We start from the raw sequence: 18091 nt of genomic DNA on the forward strand, positions 1-18091 counted from the left end.
TGTCGCCCCGTGTGTCCCCCTCCGCGCGCGCACGCCCACCCGCCTCCCTGCCCCTCCCTTCCCACCCCTCTCCTCCCCTCCGCGTCCCCTCTCTCCTCCAGCCCCTCGTGTCCCCACCACCGCCTCCGCTCTGCCATCGCCCTTTTAAGAGCGGTAGGCGCGGGCGGGGGGGGTGGTGGTGCTGTTGCTGGAACAGCCGCGCGGGGGGAGGCGGCGGCGGCGCGGGGACCCCCGGCCCGGCGCGGCGGTTTCAAGCTCCCCCGCGGGCGCGCGGCCGGAGCCGCCGGGGCCGGGGCCGGGGCCGGGATGGCGGCGGGGAACCGGGGCCGGGACCGGGGCCGCTGACAGCCGGTGCCGCGCCGCCGCCCCAGCATGTACGCCAAGGGCAAGGGCTCCGGTGTGCCCTCGGACGGCCAGGCCCGCGAGAAGTGAGTGCGGCGGGGGCGGGGGCGGACGCGGGCCGGGGGCGCGGAAGTTTGCCGGGGCGGCCGCCGGGGGAGCGGGGACGGAGGGAGATGGGGGGGGGGGGGAAGCGGGGGGCGGGCGGACCCCCACGGCCCCGCCCCGCCGGGGCGCACCGGCAGCCGCCGCGGGGCAGCGGGAGCCGTCGGGGTTCAGCCGGACACCGGGGCACCGGCAGCCGCGATGTCCCCGGGGCCACCGGGAGCCGCGACGCGCTCCGGTCCGCTGCATCCCCCGGGGCACCGGGAGCCGTGATGCACCCCCCGCCCCCCGCCATCCCCCGGGCATTGCCATCCCCCGGGGCACCGACAGCGTGACCCGGCATCCCGGGCTGTCCCCGGTCCCGCCGTGCCCCGGTGCTCGGGGCCGCCGCTGTCCGTGGGGCACCTCGCATCCCACGATGGTCCCCCCCAAAGCCCGGCCACCCCTGTGAGGTCCCCCGCGGGTCCCGTTCCCCACTGCCGGTGGGTGCTGGAGCAGCGGGGCCGTGGGGTCCCCGGGGGGTGCCCTGCCAGGGGACACCCGTGGTGGCACTCGCCCCTCGGCCACGTCGCACGTGGGACGTGTCACCCGTCCCTGAGTCATCCCACCGATGGGAACCGGGAACCCGGGCGGCCACCCCGGTGATGGGGCCAGGTGCCATGGAGAGGCGCCCGGTGTCACCGGTGGGACTCGGTGTCACCGTGATGCCCGTGGGGGTCCCTCACAGGGAGGTGACACCGAATCCCCCGCGTTAATTCTGCACTTCTTTAACGGGGGCTCCATCCTGACCGTTCCCCGGTGCCACTCGGGGTCTGTCGGACAGGGCTGTCACCGTGCTGCTCTGGTGGGGGCGGCTGTGGGGTGCTGTCCCCGCCGGCGGGGGGGCCGTGCCCGCCCTGACACCCCGTCCCCATCCCCGCAGGCTGGCGCTGTACGTCTACGAGTACCTGCTGCACGTGGGGGCCCAGAAATCGGCCCAGACCTTCCTGTCGGAGGTGAGTGGGGGGACACGCACACAGCACCTCCCGGCCCCCCCATCCTGCGGGCTCGGGGCCCTGCAGCCCCCCAGCTCCCTGAGCCCATCCCTGGGGTGTCAGGCCCGGTGAGGTGATGCCTGACCACCCCCCCCCCCGTGCCCCTCTCCGCAGATCCGATGGGAGAAGAACATCACGCTGGGCGAGCCCCCCGGCTTCCTGCACTCCTGGTGGTGGTGAGTCGGGGTTGGGGGGGGCCAGGAGCGGGGCTGGACACCCCCCCTTTCCCCATGGCGGTGGGGCTGGGATCGGGGCCGGGGGCTGCCCCCTCGTCCCCGCGGTGCCGCCACATCACCTTGTACCCCATAAACCTGCCGCTCTGCTTTTCCCATCAGTGATTTCGGGGGCCCCCCCCCCGGTCGCAGCTATGCCCCGGCCCCCCCGCCTGGCTCCTCCAGATGGATCCAATTTGGCACCAAGCGGGGGGGGGGGGTGTCCCAGCCCCAGGGCTGAACCCCCGCACCCGGGGGGGACCCCAGCAGAGCACCCCGGGGGGGAGGGGTGTGTGATGATGGTGATGCTGGGGGGTGCGGGGGGACCCCATGGGCTGGCGTCATACCAGGGGTCTTGCCCTGCTGTGACCGTGGCGGGGGGGGGGGGGGGGGCTCAGCGGGGCGCAGGATGCGGCCGTGCCGGGCGCCACGATGCCGCCACCGCTGCATTTAGCCATTTCCAATAAACGATTAGTTGATGATTTATGGGGGGGGGGGGCACACAGCGGGGCCAGGGTGGGGGGGCACGGCGCCTTCCAGGCCCTTAACCCTCCTGCTGCCAGTACCTGGCCACCACACCCCAAATCCGGGGGGCACCCACAAATGCTGCTGCGGGGGAGACACGCAGACACCCCACCGGCCCCTCCGCCGTCCCGTATCCACCCTGGCACCCGGGGCGGGGGGTGTGGGCAGCCAGACCCCCCCATCCCACTCCGGGATGCTGCAGCCTGATGTAAAGTCCCAGGAATTTGGGCTCCGGCCGTAGCGACCGTTTCCAGGGAAAACAGGCAGCAGTGCCGGAGCCGGGAGGCCCCCGCCACGCCGGGACACGCACACACGCATGCACACACGCGCACATGCATGCACACACATGCACACACATGCGCACACACGGAGCACCAACCCCCCCCACCCCACTTGCCATCGGTGACACGAGTGTGGCTGGGCTCAGCCGATGGTGGGGGAGCACAGTGGCCAAGGGCGGTGGGGGGGGGATGGGGACACGTCTTGGGGGGGTCCTGACCCACTGTGTCGTTGTCTCCCCCCCCCAGCGTCTTCTGGGACCTGTACTGTGCTGCTCCCGACCGCCGGGAAACCTGTGAGCACTCCAGCGAGGCCAAAGCCTTCCACGACTATGTGAGTACCGCGGCGCTGGGGGGGGGTCTGTGCCCCACTCCCTCCCCCCACGCTGCACCCCCAGTCCCCCCTGCCGGTGAGACCCCGGTGCCGAGGACGCCGGCAGTCCGGGGGTTAATGCCGGCTCTGCCAGCCCGGCCTCGCCAGCGTGGGTGACCTATTTTGCAGGGCTGCGTGGCGGGGGGGTAATCCCTGGGGGCCTGGCTCAGCGCCCCCCCCCCCCCCCTCCCGCCCAGGGACCCCGGTGCGCCCCTGCATGCCCATCCCCCGCCTCTCACCCCGTGGGGGATGGGGACCCCCCAGATCTGGCCCCGTCCCGTGGTGTGGGTGAAGTAACAGGCTCTCGCTTCCCAAATGGGGGGCACCCTGGTGGGGTTGGGGTTCCCCCTCTCATGTGGTGCCCCGGGAGGGGCACCCACGGTCCTGGGGCTCAGTGGGACACCCCCCCACCCCTCCCCGCCACCAGCAGCTCTGCTCCTTATCGGCGCCGGCCTTCGGCGAGTTAATCATTGGTACAGAGTCAACAGCCCAGCTGCCCGCGTGTGCCCGCTCCTGCCTGCCTGGGCTGTGGGCAGGGCTGCGGGCAGGGGATGGATGGATGGGGGGGGTGGCAGGAGGGGAACTGGGTCCTGGGGTGATGGGGACCTGCTGGGGGGGGGCCGGGGGGGGGGGACAACACACTGTGCCCTGGGATGGGGGATGGTGAGTGGTCCCAGGGGTGCGGGATGCCGTGGGATCCACGGCGCTGTGGGATGCGGGATGCTGCAGGGCACACAGTGCCGTGCCGCATGGGACGCTGCGGGATACGGGGTGCTGTGTGCCGCAGCGCTCTGGGGGATGCGGTGCTGGGGGATGCGGGATGCTGTGGTATCCATGGCACCGTGGGATGCGGGATGCTGTGGTATCCATCGCACCATGGGATGCGGGATGCTGCGGGGTCCACGGCGCTGTGGGATGCGGGATGCTGTGGGACGCGCGGTGGCCTGGCGTTCGGGCTGCTGTGGGGTGCCCGAGGCCACGGGGCACACTTCGCCCCCACCCCTCTGCCCATCGCAGCGGAGCAGGACTGAGCCACTCCCCCTGCCTCCCCCCACCCTCCCTGGGTGCTCAGCACCCCACAGCAGCACCCAGCTTGGGGGGGGGGGGCACCACGCTGCCCTCCAGGACACCCGTCACCACTGCAGGGACAGCAGGTCCCCGTGGGTGTGCGTGGGCACGCGTGTGCCTGCGCCAGCACTGCGGGGGCTGCCGGGGCCAGGGCTGCAGCAAGCCCCCCCTCGCCTTGCCGCCCCCGGCCCCTGGCGCGGCACAGAGCTGATTTCCATGCTGGAATTAATGAGGCTGCTGGTGCGGTGACGCCGGGGACGCGGTGCGGGTCAGGCCGCGTTGCCATGGCAGTGCTGCCTGGCAGACAGAGCCGGGGTGCTGGGGACCGCTGGGGGGGGGAGCCCTTGCAGCCCCCGCACCCCCCCCCCCCGCCCCCCTGACTGTGTCCCATGGGATACCGCGCACAGCCGCATCCCCATCCCGGTGCCCACCAACCACTGCAGCCAAACCAGTACCCGCGGGGCGAATCGGGGCTCCCCGCTGGGGAGCAGGTGCCCCTTGCCCTCCCCATGGGTGCTGCTCAGGTGGCCCCCCTGCCCCCTTCCCCCCCTCCCCACCAGGGTGTGCATCAGGATCCCACCATGAACACCGCGGGGCTGGTGACCCCACATCACCGGGGGTCCGGCGGGGTCCCACCTGCGTGCGGCCGTGGGGAGGAGTGGTGGCAGCAGCTGGCCCTGCAGCGGGGTTTGGGGTTCCCCCCCCCTCCCTGCAGTGTGGGAGCCCCCAGCCCGCACCACTCCGTGTGCCCCCCACCCCATTTTCTCCCTCCTGACCTTGAGCCTGCAGGAGGAGCTGAATCTCCCCAACCTGTTGCCATGGCAACTCGGCTTTGCATCACTGACTGGGGGGGGGGGGTCGGGGGGGGCCAATTCAGTCCCTGCCATGGGAGGGGGGGCAGCACCATCCCCTTTGTGGGGCTGGAGCTGGGGGGCAGTGGTGGTCCCACTCTGGGCTGGGGGGGGTGTGTGTGTGTGTCAAGAACCATCCCCATGCTGTGGGGCAGGAGAGTGGGGGGGCTGTTCCCAAGAGGGGACAGGGCCTGCCCCCCCGCCCCCGGCAAAGGGGGTCCCCCTGCTCCCCACTCCCTCCACGGGGTGGCTCTGTGGGTGCTGTATTGGCCCCACGGCTGTGGGGGGTCTGCTGCTGCCATCACACCCGACACCCCCAGGTGATGGGGATGGACCCCCACCCCCCCCCCCCCCACACACACCCCCCCCCGGGGCAGCTGCTGGCCGGGGGCTGGTCCCCTGTGCGGTGCCGGGGTGGGTGAGGAGGGGGTGGGCACCCTTCAGTGATGAGCACCGTGATGGCAGCACCGTGGGGGGCTGTGGGGCAGGACCACGATGGGGTCCCCACGGGCACCGTGAGCCCTGCACCACCCCCATCACCCCAAGGTGCCCCCACCCCGTGGGGGCTCCCCATGTCCCTTTCGCACCCCGGAGCCGCAGTCCCCTCCTGCAGCAGGGGCCGAGGGGTTAACAGGGAGGGGTGCTGGAGGGGGTGCAGGGCGCTGGGGGGGGGGGGCTGCACATGGCCCCCCCACGTTGATTTTGGCTGCCGGCACAGACTCCCATTGTCTTGCAAATGATCTCTGGGGCTGGGGGGCGCCTGGAGGGGGGCCGGATCCTGCAACTGGTGAATGAGGCTGGGGGCCCCAGGACACTCTGCCAGCCCCCGGGACACCCCTCCAGCCCCAAGGACACCCCCCCACCCCCACCCCACCCCCCAGCCTTGGACCCCAGCAGGCTCCCAGCCCCAGTGTGGGCACGCCGGGGGTGGGGGGGAATGACACAACCCCCAGCTGGGTGCCCTGGGCACCCGCTGTCACCCGTGTGCCTGATGCCACCTGTGTACCAAGTGTGACCCACGCACATGGCGTGACCCGTGTCCCAGGCAGGACCCATGTGCTGGCGTGACCTGTGTGCATTGCATGACATGTGTGCCCATCCCGGGAGCCCCTGAGGGTCTCACCCTCCCCAGCCAGCGGCCCCATCCCCATTTCCACGCCAGCAGCACCCACGGGTGCCCTGACCATGTCGCCCATTGCCAGGTTCTGCCATCCCCACCCCCCCCACCCCTCCCCCCCGCAGGGCTGGCAGTGGGCTGGGGGGCCGTGGGGTGGCGCGGGGCCCCCAGGGTGGAGGGGGCAGTATGAGGTGTGTCTTCCCCCCCCCCCCCCCGCGCCAACAAATTGAAACCAGTTGTGGCGGAGGGGCCGAGCCGGAAAGCCGGCACATTCCTTCCCCTTAACAGCTCCCCTCGGACGGGGCCGGCAGGCGAGTGGGGCCAGGGCCCCCTGCCCGCACCCCCCCTCCCCGCCCCCCGGCCCAGCTGGCCCCCACAGGGTCCCCCCGGGGCCGGCCACAGCCCCCCCGTGCCCCCCCCAGTTTGGCTGGAGGGAAGCATGACGGGTTCTCCCCGTGCTACCCTCTTGCTCGCGCAGGGCGAGCTTAGCTGGCATGCTTGGCGTCACTGCGCCAGCTGGCTGGGGACATGGCAGCCCTGGCTCGGTGGCACACGCCGGTGGCCCTGAGGGTCGGCCATCTCCAGGCCCTCCCAGTGCCATGGCGTGGGTGTGCCAGGGATGGGGCACAGCTGGGTGCCGGATCCGGCACTGCCGGGGTGGCGGGAGCTGCTGGGATAGACAGGCACCCACCCTCCCGGTGCTGAGCTCTCCTTTCCCTGCAGAGCGCAGCGGCAGCGCCCAGCCCGGTGATGGGGAACCTGCCCCCTGGAGACGGCATGCCGGGGGGGCCCATGCCCCCCGCCTTCTTTCAGGTACCAGCACCGTGCCTTGGGGCTGTGCCCCCCACCCCGTGCTGCCTGCGCTGCCTGTGCTGCCTGCGGGGGAGTCAGGCAGGGCTGGGTGGGGACGGGAGGGGGGGCTCGGTGGGCCTGGGGGTGTGGGGGGGTGTGTGTGTGTGTGTGTGTGTGTGTGTCATCCTGCTGCGTGTGCACGTGTGAGTGTGTGTGAGAATGGGTGAATGTGCGTGTATGCGAGATACCACGTGTGTGCGTGTGTGTGAGCCTGCTTGTGCGTGTGTGTGCATACGTATGTGCACATGTACGCGTGTGCGCGCATGCAAGTGGGTGAGTGTCATGTGTTTGTGCTTACAGTGGGGGGGGTGAGCACGCACACGTATCCTCACAGAGCTCCGCGTGTGCATCTGAGCCCTGCGTCTGTGTGTGTGTGCATGATGCAGGTGTGCATGCAGAAGGCTAGCGTGTGGATGTGTGCAAACACATGTGTGTGAGCATGTGCATGTGTAAGCACACGCATGATAACCCGTGTGCATGCCAGGGCCCATGCAGACAGTGCTGGGGAGCCCGGTTGTGCTCCCCACATTGTGAGCATGACCTTAGCGTGTGCACACGCCTGAGCCCCGCACACGTGTGTGTGCAGCCGGGGGGGGGGGGGGGGCAGGGAAAGTCACCTGAGCCGGCCCCCCCCCCCCACGCTGCGGCACAGCCAGACACACCCCCACCCCGCCCCCCCCCGGTGCTGCCCCCCCCCCCTTACAGCGCCCTGGGCTGGGACCAGCCCCCCAACCCCCCCTCAGCGGGGTGCCCCCCCCCCCCCAGCGGGGCCGCTGCCCCCCAGGCCCCCCCCTCCCCATAACCGTGTCTTATTTCTCTTGAAGGGACCTGCGGGCTCTCAGCCATCACCCCACGCCCAACCTCCGCCCCCCAACCCCGGTGCCCCCCTGCTGGGGCCGCACAGCCAGGTAAGGCTGGGCACAGCCCGGCAGCCCCCGCCCGCCCCCCCAGCGCCCGCAGGAGTGCCCCGGCCCGCCCCCCCCCATAACCCCCCCCAGGGTGATGCCGCAGCCCCCCCCCAGCCCCAGCTCACCCCCCCCCCCCCTCTCTTGCAGCCCTTCATGTCCCCCCGCTACCCAGGTGGCCCCCGGCCCCCACTCCGGATGCCGAACCAGGTGAGGTCGTTGTGGATGGGACACCCCCCCCACCCCCACCCCCCCCTTAAGATGTGCAGACCCCTCTGGGTGGGTGGGGGTCCCACAGCACCCTGACCCCCTGCCCCCCCCTCTCCGCAGCCTCCTGTGGGTGTCCCCGGCTCCCAGCCGCTGCTGCCCAACGCCATGGATCCAGCTGCACGGTCGCAGGGTGAGTTGGGGGGGGGGGGTCTCTGTCCCTCTGTCCGTGTCCCTCCCCACCCCCCCGCCCCCAATCGTTGGGGGGGGTGCTGCAGGGGTCTCACACCTCCCCCCCCCCGGCTTTGTACAGGGCATCCCGGCATGGGGGGCCCGATGCAGCGTATGAACCCCCCGCGAGGCATGGCCGGCATGGCCCCCCAGGTGAGGGGGGCATGGGGGGGGGACGGGGACCGGGATGGGGACAGGGATGCAGGGATGGAACAGACTGGGATGGCGGGGGGCTGGACACAGGGATGGGGAGGTACAGAGAGAGGGAGAGCTGGGGATAGGGATGGCTTTGGGGACAGGGATACAGGGATGGGAACTGAACAGGAGTACCGGGATGGGGGGGTGGGGACAGGGACGGAGCATCCCGCTCCCCGCTGACCCCCTGCTCTCCCTGCAGACCTACAGCAGCGGGATGCGCCCCCCCCCAAGCTCGCTGGCTGGTCCTGGCATGCCTGCCATGAACATGTAAGGCACCTGCCCCCCCCCCATCCCCCTATGCCTCCCCACCCCAGAGCTGGGCAGGGGGGGCCGGGTGGCTGCACAGGGTGGGGGGGGCCCGGAGCGCAGCAGGACCCCCCCTCACTTCTCCTCATTGTCTTCCAGGGGCCCCGGCGGCCGCGGGCCCTGGCCAAACCCCAATGCCAACTCTGTAAGTTGGGGGGGGGGAATGCTCGGGGGGGGGGCCCCTGAGGTCATGGGGGGGGGGTTGGCTCTGTGCCCCCCATGCTGAGCCCCCTTTTGTCTGTCCCCCAGATCGCCTACTCCTCCTCGTCCCCTGGGAACTACGTGGTGAGTATCGGGGGATGCTCAGGGGCGGGGGGCCATGCTGCTGGCAAACCCACTCTGCCCCCCCCCAACCCACCTCCCTCCTTTCCCCCCCAGGGCCCTCCCGGGGGTGGTGGCCCCCCCGGCACCCCCATCCTGCCCAGCCCCGGAGGTGAGTGTCTGCAGGGAGCGGGATGAGGGGGAGGCACAGGGCTGGGGGACACTGCGGGGTAGGGGGGCAGAGTCAGGGTACCGCACTGACCCCCCCCCCACGGTGTGTCCCCCCCAGACTCCACCAACTCCAGTGAGAACATGTACACCATGATGAACCCCATCGGGCCCACGGGGAACAGACCGAATGTGAGTGATGGGGATGCGGGGGGGGGGAGGGGGGACACAGACACAAGTGGGGGGGGATGGTGCCCGCATCGCTAACACCCCCCCCCCCCACTTCCAGTTCCCGATGGGGCCTGGACCCGAGGGGCCCATGGGCAGCATGAGTGCGATGGAGCCACATCACATGAACGGATCCTTAGGTGGGTACCCACCCCCCCTGCGGCTGGCCCCCCCCCAGCACCCCCAGGACAGGGCAGTGGTCCCCAGCCCTGCTGTGGCCGCATCCTGCGGTCCGTGAGCTCCATCTGCGGGCGGCCGGGCTCCGTGCAGGCTGGGGGGGGGGGGCAGTGGGGATGGGGGGGGTGGTGGGGACAGTTCGGGGGGGGGGGGGGGGGCGGCAGAGGGGAACAGACAGATTGGGGGGGTCACTGAGGCACTGCTGTCATCCTTGCAGGCTCCGGGGACATGGATGGGCTGCCAAAGGTGAGCGGGGGGGCCCTGAAACCCAGTGTGCTGTGACTACCACCCCCCCCCACCCCCCCCCAGTGCACTGGCAGACCCTGCACGGCCGGGACCTCCATGTGCTGGGACCCCATTTATTGGGACCTCCCCCATGCGCTGGGACCCCCCCATGCACTGGGACCTCATTTAATGGGACCCCCCCCATGCACTGGGACCCCATTTATTGGGACCCCCCCGGCCATACACTGGACCTCCCCGATGTGCTGGGACCCCATTTAATTGGGACACACCCCCACTCCCCCCATGCACTGGGACCCCCCCATGCACTGGGACCCCATTTATTGGGACCCTCCCCCCATGCACTGGGACCCCATTTATTGGGACCCCCCCGCCCCATTCACTGGGAACCCCAATGTACTGGCACCGTGCACCATTTCCCCCCCCACTAACATTTTTCTTCCCCCCCCCCCCAGAGCTCCCCCAGTAACCTGGGGGCCCTGAGCAACCCCCCTGGCACCCCCCGGGATGACGCCGAGCTGAGCAGCAATTTCTTAAACCCCTTCCAAAGCGACAGCGTAAGGGACCCGGCGGGGACCCCCGGGGACGCCCGGGGGGGCAAGCGGCGAGGGCGGGGGGCCCGGGGGGGGCGCGGCAGCCGGGGACGGGGGGGGCCGACAACAAGGTCCCCGTGGCGGACCCCCCCCGTGGCAGCGGGGGGTTCGCCTTGGCTGAGCGGCCGGGAGGCGTGAGGTGGGCGGTGTGGGGGGGCAGCGGTGTGTGCCCCCCCCCCGGCCCCCCCCCCCCCCCCCGCTAACCCTCTGGTGTCTCCGCTCTCTCTAGTACTCGCCCAGCATGACAATGAGCGTGTGAGCCCAGCGCCGAGGCCGCCGACAGCCAGACGCCCACACACACCAGAGAAAAAAATAATTAATAATAATTATCAAACACCCCCCCCCCAGCCCCCCCTCCCCAAACACTAAACAAACAAACAAAAAAAATCGTGGTGGGGAAAAAAAAATCAGAAATAAGTCGTGCGACTTATTTACTGCCCACCTGCCCACCCCTGGGGCAGGGACCACCTCAGCGCTGGGACCCCCCCCGGGTGGGGGCAGGCACTGGGGTGGGGGGCTGGCGGGGGGGGGGGGGGCTGTTGTGGGGGTGGTTTGTCCCCCTGGGGTGGTGCCACACACACCCCCCCCCCCCCAAAGCATGGGGAGGGGGATTTTTTGGAGGGGGGTTCACAGTGCTGTGCCCCCCCCCCGCCACAGCATGGTGCCCAGCTGGGGCATGTGCACTTAATTGCAATTAGCAGCAATGCTAATGAGCAATGGGGCTGCCCCCCCACACACACCTGGGAGGGTGTGACACCCCCCCCAGTTCTCTCGGTGCCCTCCCTGGTGGAGGGGGGGGCCCCACAGCCCACCCCGAGCCCTGCCAAAGCCCCGGGGGGGGCCATACCGCCAGCACAGCCCCCCCCAAGCCAGGGGCACCCCAGGCTGTGCTGGGGGATGCAGGGGGGGGAAGAAGCCATACCCCCCCCAGAGCACCCGCCCCCCCCAAGCGCTCTATAGGGCAGGCCCCAGTGCAGAGAGCAGCCCCCCCCCCCCCGGCAGCAAGCCGGCCCCAGGGGGGGTCCCTGGCCCCCAGCCCTGTCTGCGTGCTCAGCCAGCACTGTGATCCCCGGCCCCCCCCGAGCGCCAGACCGGGGCCCCCCCCGCCCCCCCAGGGACCACTTGTAAAACTTTAATATGAAGGAATTTTTTTGTGTTTCTTTTTTTTTTTTCTGATTTTTTTTCCTCTTTTATAACAGAAAGGACCTCAAAACCCCCCTGTCCCGTCCTGTCCCCCCAGACTGCTGCCGCACACCCCGGCCCCCTCCCCTGTACAGCCCCGTGCCGGGGGGGCCCTGCCGTGCCCCCGCCGAGGTGGGGGGCAGCCCCCAGCCCCTGTAGGGGTAGCGCCCGCCGTAGGCATAGTCGTTCTGTGTAGGGACACCCCCCCCTTTCTAGTCCCTAGAGCCTTTAGAACCCCCATTGCTTATGAAAACAAAATGGGGACACCCCCCCAAAAAAAAAAAAAAACAAAAAAACAAAAAACCCAAAAAAACCCCAACAAAAAAAACCCAAAACTGACCAAAAAAAAAAAAAAAAACCACCCAACAAAACAAACCACCCCCACCCCTGCATCAATAAATGTAATTTGATTTTTTTTTTTCAGAAGGCGCCGGCGTTCGGCTCTCGCTTTGCCTGGGGCTGGGGGTGTGTGGGGGGGGGGGTGGGTGGGTGCCAGGAACCAGGAGATCCGGGGACACCCCCCCCCCCCCCGCTCCGGGTTTATTGGTGGGTACAAAGCTTCACAGTTTGGAGTTCGTGCCGGAGCCGGGCAGCACCGAGTGCTGGGGAAGAGGGGGGAAGAGGTCGCGGACCACCCACCCCCCCCGACCCCAAATCCACCCCCACCACCACCCGCCCCCCCTAAAAAGCTGATACGAAATACAAAAAGGCACCCGCCATTAGTTGGCCCCGTCAACGTGGAGGGGAGTCCGGGGGGGCCCCGGCCGGGGGGTGCTGGGGCAGGGGTGCCCGTTGAGCTGGGTGGCCGCCGGTGCCTTCTTGGGGGCGAGGGGGCAGGCGGCCCCCCCGGGGCAGGCGCGCTTCGGGCTGGGTGCCGGCCGCTGCATCTTGTGCTCCAGCAGCATGTGGTTCTGGGGGGGCAGCCCCAGGCAGGCCCTGGCGAGGGGGGGGGAAAGGGAGGGGGCTCAGGGATGTGCACCCCCAGTGCCGGTGCACTGGGCACCCCCAGTACCAGAAGCCAGCAGCTTTGGGGGGGGGAGGGGCTGGGCAACCTGGGCACTGGGACCCACCCTGGGCGTTGGGACCCATGGGTGCTGGGACCCACTGGCACTGGGAACCCCGTGCATTGGGCACTGGGCCCCACTGGTGTAGGACCCCCTGGGCGTTGGGCACCCCCGGCATGGGGAACCGGGGTCCCATCCACACTGGGACCTGTTGGTGCTGAGCATCACCAGGACACCGGGACCCACCAGCACTGAACACCCTGGGCACTGGGACCATCACCTTTGGGCATCACGCGCCAGGACGCATCGGCAGTGGGACCCACGGGTGATGGGCACCAGGACCCACTGGTGGGAGCGGCGTTGAGCACCAGCACCCACCAGGTGCCTTGGGCACCCTGTGCACCAGGGTCCACCGGATTTGGCCACCCCACGCGTGGGTGCTAGGCACCCAAAGGCACTGGGACCCACTGGTGGCGGCACCCTGGCTATCAAGCACTGGGACCTCCTGCAAGCCTTGGGTGCCACCATGGGCACTGGGGTGGGTGGGACCTGGCACCCAGGAGCACAGGGACCCTCAGGGTACCTCAGGATGTTCTCGATGCAGCTGCGCTGGCGGAAGAGGGCGTTGACAACGGGGGTGCCCTCGGGCACCAGCGGGGCCTTGCAGAGGAAGGCGACAATGGAGAGGATGCTGTGGAAGCTCTGGAACTCGGGGTCGGCCTCGGTGCAGAAGGTGACGCGCTGGCACAGCTCCGTCAGGATGGCCAGGTCCAGGATGATGGGGCTAGCCAGCAGCGAGTCCTGCGGGCACCAAGGGGGGGTGAGCCACCTTCCCCAGGGACGTGCCACCCCCAGGGACACCCCGGTGACACCCCCCCACGCACGCACCTCACACGTGTTGTGGATGACGATGGTGTTGGTGCCGCCCATCATGATCTCCGACGTGTACTCATCCAGCGCGCGTTTGCTGTCCCCCACGTAGGGCACGTACTTGATCACCACCTGCGAAGGGACGTCCCCATCACCACCCTGCCACCCCCATCGTCATCGTGTCCTCTTCCCCCCCGGCCCTGGCCCCCAACTCACGCAGTGGTCAGGCTTGTCCTGGGGGCCGTACAGGATGGGGTTGGCCTGGACGGTGTCGTCCACCACGTTGCTCTTGGAGATCTCCTTGGAACGAAACTGCTGTGGGGCCGAGAGGTTCTTCCCGTCGTTGTTCCCCAGGTGGTTGTAGCTCACGATGGACTTGGTCTGGGCAGGGGTTGCGGGTGGGTCACCGTCCGTCACCCCCCCAACACGGGGGGTGTCCCCCCCCCCCCTCCAGGCCACCCCATCCCCACGTACCTTGAGTCCGGCGCCCACCAAGAAGTCCACCAGCACCGACTTGAGCTTGGTCTGACCCGACTTGAAGTCGTCGCCGCAGATGAAGACACGGTGCTGGGCGGCCAGCTCCACTGCCCCCGGCACGAAGGTGTTCTGGGGGGAGCCGTTGATGTAGGCGCAGCCCTCCAGGATGCTGGCCACGGCAAAGAGCGTGGACGGGGACACCTCCAGGCCTCGCTGCAGGGACACGGGGCGGCTCAGCACTAGCGCGGCAGTGTTGTCACCCACCCAGGTCCCCTCTTGCCTGTCTTCTGACCTCAATGGCCTGCAGCAGGTTGTCAGCGGTGTCGTTGAGCCCTGGCACGACGTCGCAGAAGCGCTCTGTGTTGGCCGTCCAGAGGACGATGACTTTGTCCACCCCGCTGGTCTCCCTGAAGTCCCGGATGTCCCTGCGGATCTGCTCCACCTGGGACGCCACCGAGGGGGACGCATCAGCACGGTGGCATCCCTCCCATCACCCGTGTCCCCCCCCACCGCCCCACCAGGACCTGCTCAGCCATGGACCCACGGAGGACATTGTCCGCTCGCTCCTCCTGGTTGGCGGCGATGAACTCGGGGATGTAGATGGAGGGTCGGGGCTTCATCTTCTCCAGGTGGGGCCAGAGCTGCTCCTGCAGCGGCCAGTCCAGCACCTCTGCCCGCTGCATGGCCTCCGCCAGGTTCAGCGAGGAGATGTCCCAGCCTGGGGGGACAAGAGGTGACCCCACTGCTCAGGGTCCCCCGCCCCATTGCGGGGTCCCCCCCATGTCCCACCTACCGTCAAAGACGATGTCATTGGGGTGCACCATGGGCAGCAGGTCACGGAAAGGCACATAGACATCGCCGGCGGGGCCGGTGCCCAGGCAGACGGTGGAGGCTTGGAGCAGGGAGCCGTAGTAGTTTGCTTTCTGGGATGGAGAGCATGAGGATGAGCCACTGGCACGGCGGGGGGGTCCCCAGCACCCCCAAACCAGGGGGCTGGGGTTGCAGACCACCTCCGCAGGAGCAGGGAAGAGATCGGGGTGCAGGACTCAGGTGGAGACAGGAGCAGCCGAGCTCCGTGCCATCATCCCTGCCACGGTCACAGGCACCCACCTTGCGCCCTGTCTTGGTCATCCAGGACAGCCCCAGCTTGTTGGCCAGCACGGCCGCCGTCACCGTCGTGCCGTTGTTGCCCCCCCAGCCCACCAGCATCACCCCCAGCCGGGGGACCTGCCGCCCCGTCCGGAAGGTGAAGCGGGTCGAGCATGGCCGCACCTGCGGGTCAGAGACAGGGGACGCGTGGGGACGAGCAGAGCCACTGCCGAGCCCCCCTGCCAGCGCCCTGCCTGCCCTGCCCGTACCTTGGTGACGCCATTCTCCTTGCAGACGTGCACGGTGCTGTACGTGTACTTGGCCTCGATGAAGTCTTTGCTGTACGTGACGTCGGGGCTATCCACAAGGAATGTCTCTGCCATTGTTCCCGGAGCTGGAATAGGAGGAAATGGGTGTCAGCCCCGCAGGCCTGGCACGCCGGCCCCCCCCAGGCCCCCCACCCTGCTGGGACGCAGCTCTGGCACCGCTCCCTCCCAGGCTGTGCCGCCGGTGGGGACTGCTGGCTTCCCGCCCCGCGGCCTCCCCGCGCAGCAGCGGGGGTGCCACCGCGGCCCTTTCCCACACGTGACCCCGCTGCTGCCCCCGGGACAGGCGGGGAGCAGGGGAGGTGATTGTCCCGTGTCCCCCCCCCAGCCCCAGGACCTCACTGAGCCCCCAGCAAGCTGGGAGGGTGCAGGGTCCCTGTCCTGCTCCGGGCTGGCAGGAGGCTGTCCCCGCTGTCCCCTCCCCGGGGGGTGGCAGACGGCACAGGAGGGCACGGGGGACGAGGGATGCTCCCCGAGGACATGGGAACAGGGGGTGTCCCTGCACCCTGGGGTGGCACAGGGGACATGGGGACAAGGGCTGTTCCCGCTCCCAGGGATGCCGGGGATTTGGGGACGAGGGCCGTCCCCGCTCCTGGGGGTGGCAGAGGGTGCAGGAGACATGGGGACAGGGGGTGTCCCCGCACCCTGGGGTGCCAGGGGGGAACGGGGGACACGGGGACTGAGCTGTCCCTGCACCCCAGGGTAGCAGAGGGTGCAGGGGACGCGGGGACAAGGGCTGTCCCCACTCCCGGGGGAGAAGGGGATTTAGGGACAGGGCTGTCTCCGCACGCCGGCGCGTCCGGGGGCATGGGGGGACACGGGCCGGGGCCGCCCACGCTCCGCGGGCCCGAAGAACCGAACCTCTTCCCGGGGCCGCCCCCGCCCTCCCCGCGGGCACTCACCGGGCCGCGCCGGGCGCGCTGGAAGGCGGCGGTGCCGGTGCCGGTGCTGCCCCGCGGGGGATGATGCGATCGCGGCTGCGGCCGCCCCGGCTCCCGCCGCTTAATCGGCTCCCAGGCCCCGCCCCCCCGGCCCCGCCCTCCCGGCCCCCGCGCGCCCCCCCCGCACGTGCCCCGCTGCCACCGGCACCGGCGCCCCCGGACACACCCCCCCCCCCCCCCACCCCGGGGCTCCCCTCCTCCCCCCCCGGGGCTCCCCGCTCCCGGCTCCGCGGCAGGTGCGGGGTGGCCCCGGGTCCCGCCGGCGGCTCTTACCGGGGAGGGAGGGGGGGGGGGTCGGCGGCGGGAGCGGGAGGCGAAGGCGGAGGGGAGCGGCCGCTGACCCGGGAAGGGGAAGTGGCGCCGGGGCCGGGGCCCGGGCCGGGGCTGGGGGTCCCGCCGCCGCCTTCCGGCTATTGACTCGGGCCGGCGGCTTCCTGCGCTGCCGGGGCCCTGCGCCTTCCCACGGGCACCGTCCCACGGTGCCGCTCCCACGGTGCTGCCCGCCCTGCCCCGCCACCGGCAGCCCGGCCCCCGTGTCCTGCAGCCTCCGGCACCGGCACCCCAGAGCCCCCGGCGCCCTGCACCCCCCCTACATGGGCACCCCAAGGATCCTGGCACCAGCACCCTGCACCCCACGGGGCACCCCAGAGCCACCGGCATCGGCACCCCAGCACCCTGCAGCCTCCCGCCCGGGCACCCCAAAGGCAGCGGCAGTGGCACCCCGCATCCCCTGGCACAGCCCGCCCCCGCCCCACGGCCCCCATCCCGGGCAGCCGCCCTTGGCGATGCCGGGGGGCAGCGGGGCCCTGTGTGAGGCCGCACCCCACATGTCCGGCCATGGGAGCGCGGGGGGGGGGGGGGGGATGCCCGGGGGCCGCTCCCGCCCGCCGCGGATGAAGGGCAGCGTGGCAGCGAGGGGCCGTGGCTGGCACCCCGCTCGGCGGCCCCGGGGGGGCCCGGCTGCCTTTCAATGGGCAGGCCCCGCTTCAAAGGAGCCCCCGGAGCAGGAGCAACGCCCGGGCGGGTCCCGGCCCCTTCCCCACCCTCGCTCCCCGCAGACGTGGCAAGGACAGCTCTGCCACCCACCCGGGGCCCTGGCTCCGTGGGGGGACGCTGGCACCGCCACCCACCCTCCCGGCACGGAACGGGACGGGACGGGACCACCGGGGCCAACCCCGGGGGCACCTGCCGCCGGCCAGGACCGGGGCAGTCGCTGGGAGAGGCGGCGGCGGGCATGGCGGTGCCGGGGGGCCGCGTCCGGCCCCTTGGCCGTGGAGGAACAATGATCCCTTGGTGCCGGGCTGGAGGACAAAACGAGCCCTGCGCTGGAATGCCAGTGCCTCAGCAAATTATTGAAACAAAAATAACATTTCTTTGTACAATAATCCTGGGGCGGGGAGGGTCCGGGCAGCGCTGCCAGGGGCCCAGAACTGGTATTTTTCCACTGCTTTCCTTTTTTTTTTTTTTTTTTTTTTTTTTTGCCCCCCTCCCATAACTCCCACCATTGTTCCTTCCCCCACTCCCTTCCCACTCCTCCCACGCTCGGCACCGCATGAGCGGGGCTCCCTTGTTCCCGCTCGCCCAACGCGTTCATGGGCTGGGAGCCCGGGCCAGCCGCCCAGCGCCTTCGGCTCCCCAGCTGCCGGGGGCTGGCGGGGGGCCAGGCGAGCCGCGGAGCCATAGCGACCGGCCCGGTCCCCCGGCAACAGTACCCACTCCTCTGTTCCAGCAGACACCCCCCCCCCCCGTCATCCCTGGGGATGGGTGTCTGGGCCACAAAGCAGCCCCAGCCCCCCCCCCCCCCCTCCAGCAGCCCCCATTTGCGGGACCTGGGGCAGCACAAACTCATCAGTGGTTCATTATAAGCAGGTTCAGGGCCAGATTCTGCATGAGAAGGTGCTGCTGGCAGAGATGCTCTGTGCGCTGGGAAG

General features: G+C 70.3%; 2 protein-coding genes across 3 annotated transcripts; one reads left to right on the top strand and one right to left on the bottom strand.

Annotated features, from left to right (window-relative positions):
- The first annotated feature begins 94 nt into the window (after positions 1-94).
- Positions 95-10630, top strand: SSBP4 (single stranded DNA binding protein 4). Of its 2 annotated transcripts, XM_075776410.1 has the most exons (18): positions 96-428; positions 1367-1439; positions 1593-1654; positions 2743-2827; positions 6626-6715; positions 7579-7662; positions 7810-7869; positions 7990-8059; positions 8180-8250; positions 8495-8562; positions 8701-8746; positions 8851-8886; positions 8980-9034; positions 9152-9222; positions 9320-9398; positions 9653-9681; positions 10134-10235; positions 10501-10630. In XM_075776410.1, exons 1-18 carry the CDS (start codon positions 373-375, stop codon positions 10528-10530), a joined length of 1167 nt encoding a protein of 388 aa, XP_075632525.1. In that variant the 5' UTR covers positions 96-372; the 3' UTR covers positions 10531-10630. The 2 variants fall into 2 exon arrangements, with proteins under 2 accessions (XP_075632526.1, XP_075632525.1); XM_075776411.1 differs by lacking the exon at positions 7579-7662 and having other exon boundaries at positions 95-428.
- Positions 10631-11984: 1354 nt separating this feature from the next.
- ISYNA1 (inositol-3-phosphate synthase 1) lies at positions 11985-16262 on the bottom strand. Its single transcript, XM_075776409.1, has 11 exons — positions 16122-16262; positions 15163-15287; positions 14915-15076; positions 14598-14727; positions 14329-14522; positions 14097-14246; positions 13802-14017; positions 13544-13708; positions 13346-13459; positions 13041-13258; positions 11985-12389 (listed from the first exon to the last, which is right to left on the bottom strand). Exons 2-11 carry the CDS (start codon positions 15274-15276, stop codon positions 12173-12175), a joined length of 1680 nt encoding a protein of 559 aa, XP_075632524.1. The 5' UTR covers positions 15277-15287; positions 16122-16262; the 3' UTR covers positions 11985-12172.
- Between the last annotated feature and the right edge of the window lie 1829 nt (positions 16263-18091).

The sequence above is a fragment of the Balearica regulorum genome, chromosome 26, assembly GCF_011004875.1.
Source record: "Balearica regulorum gibbericeps isolate bBalReg1 chromosome 26, bBalReg1.pri, whole genome shotgun sequence".
NCBI lineage: Eukaryota > Metazoa > Chordata > Aves > Gruiformes > Gruidae > Balearica > Balearica regulorum.

Excerpts from the sequence above, each read along its gene's own strand:
- ISYNA1 (XM_075776409.1), bottom strand. The coding sequence starts at position 15,276 with ATGGCAGAGACATTCCTTGTGGATAGCCCCGACGTCACGTACAGCAAA. Across the intron at positions 14,523-14,597 it reads CAATGACATCGTCTTTGACG|GCTGGGACATCTCCTCGCTG; the intron begins GTAGGTGGGACA and ends TTGTCCCCCCAG. Across the intron at positions 13,259-13,345 it reads TCATCCACAACACGTGTGAG|GACTCGCTGCTGGCTAGCCC; the intron begins GTGCGTGCGTGG and ends TGGTGCCCGCAG.
- SSBP4 (XM_075776410.1), top strand. The coding sequence starts at position 373 with ATGTACGCCAAGGGCAAGGGCTCCGGTGTGCCCTCGGACGGCCAGGCC. Across the intron at positions 7,870-7,989 it reads CACTCCGGATGCCGAACCAG|CCTCCTGTGGGTGTCCCCGG; the intron begins GTGAGGTCGTTG and ends CCCTCTCCGCAG. Across the intron at positions 8,563-8,700 it reads GGCATGCCTGCCATGAACAT|GGGCCCCGGCGGCCGCGGGC; the intron begins GTAAGGCACCTG and ends ATTGTCTTCCAG.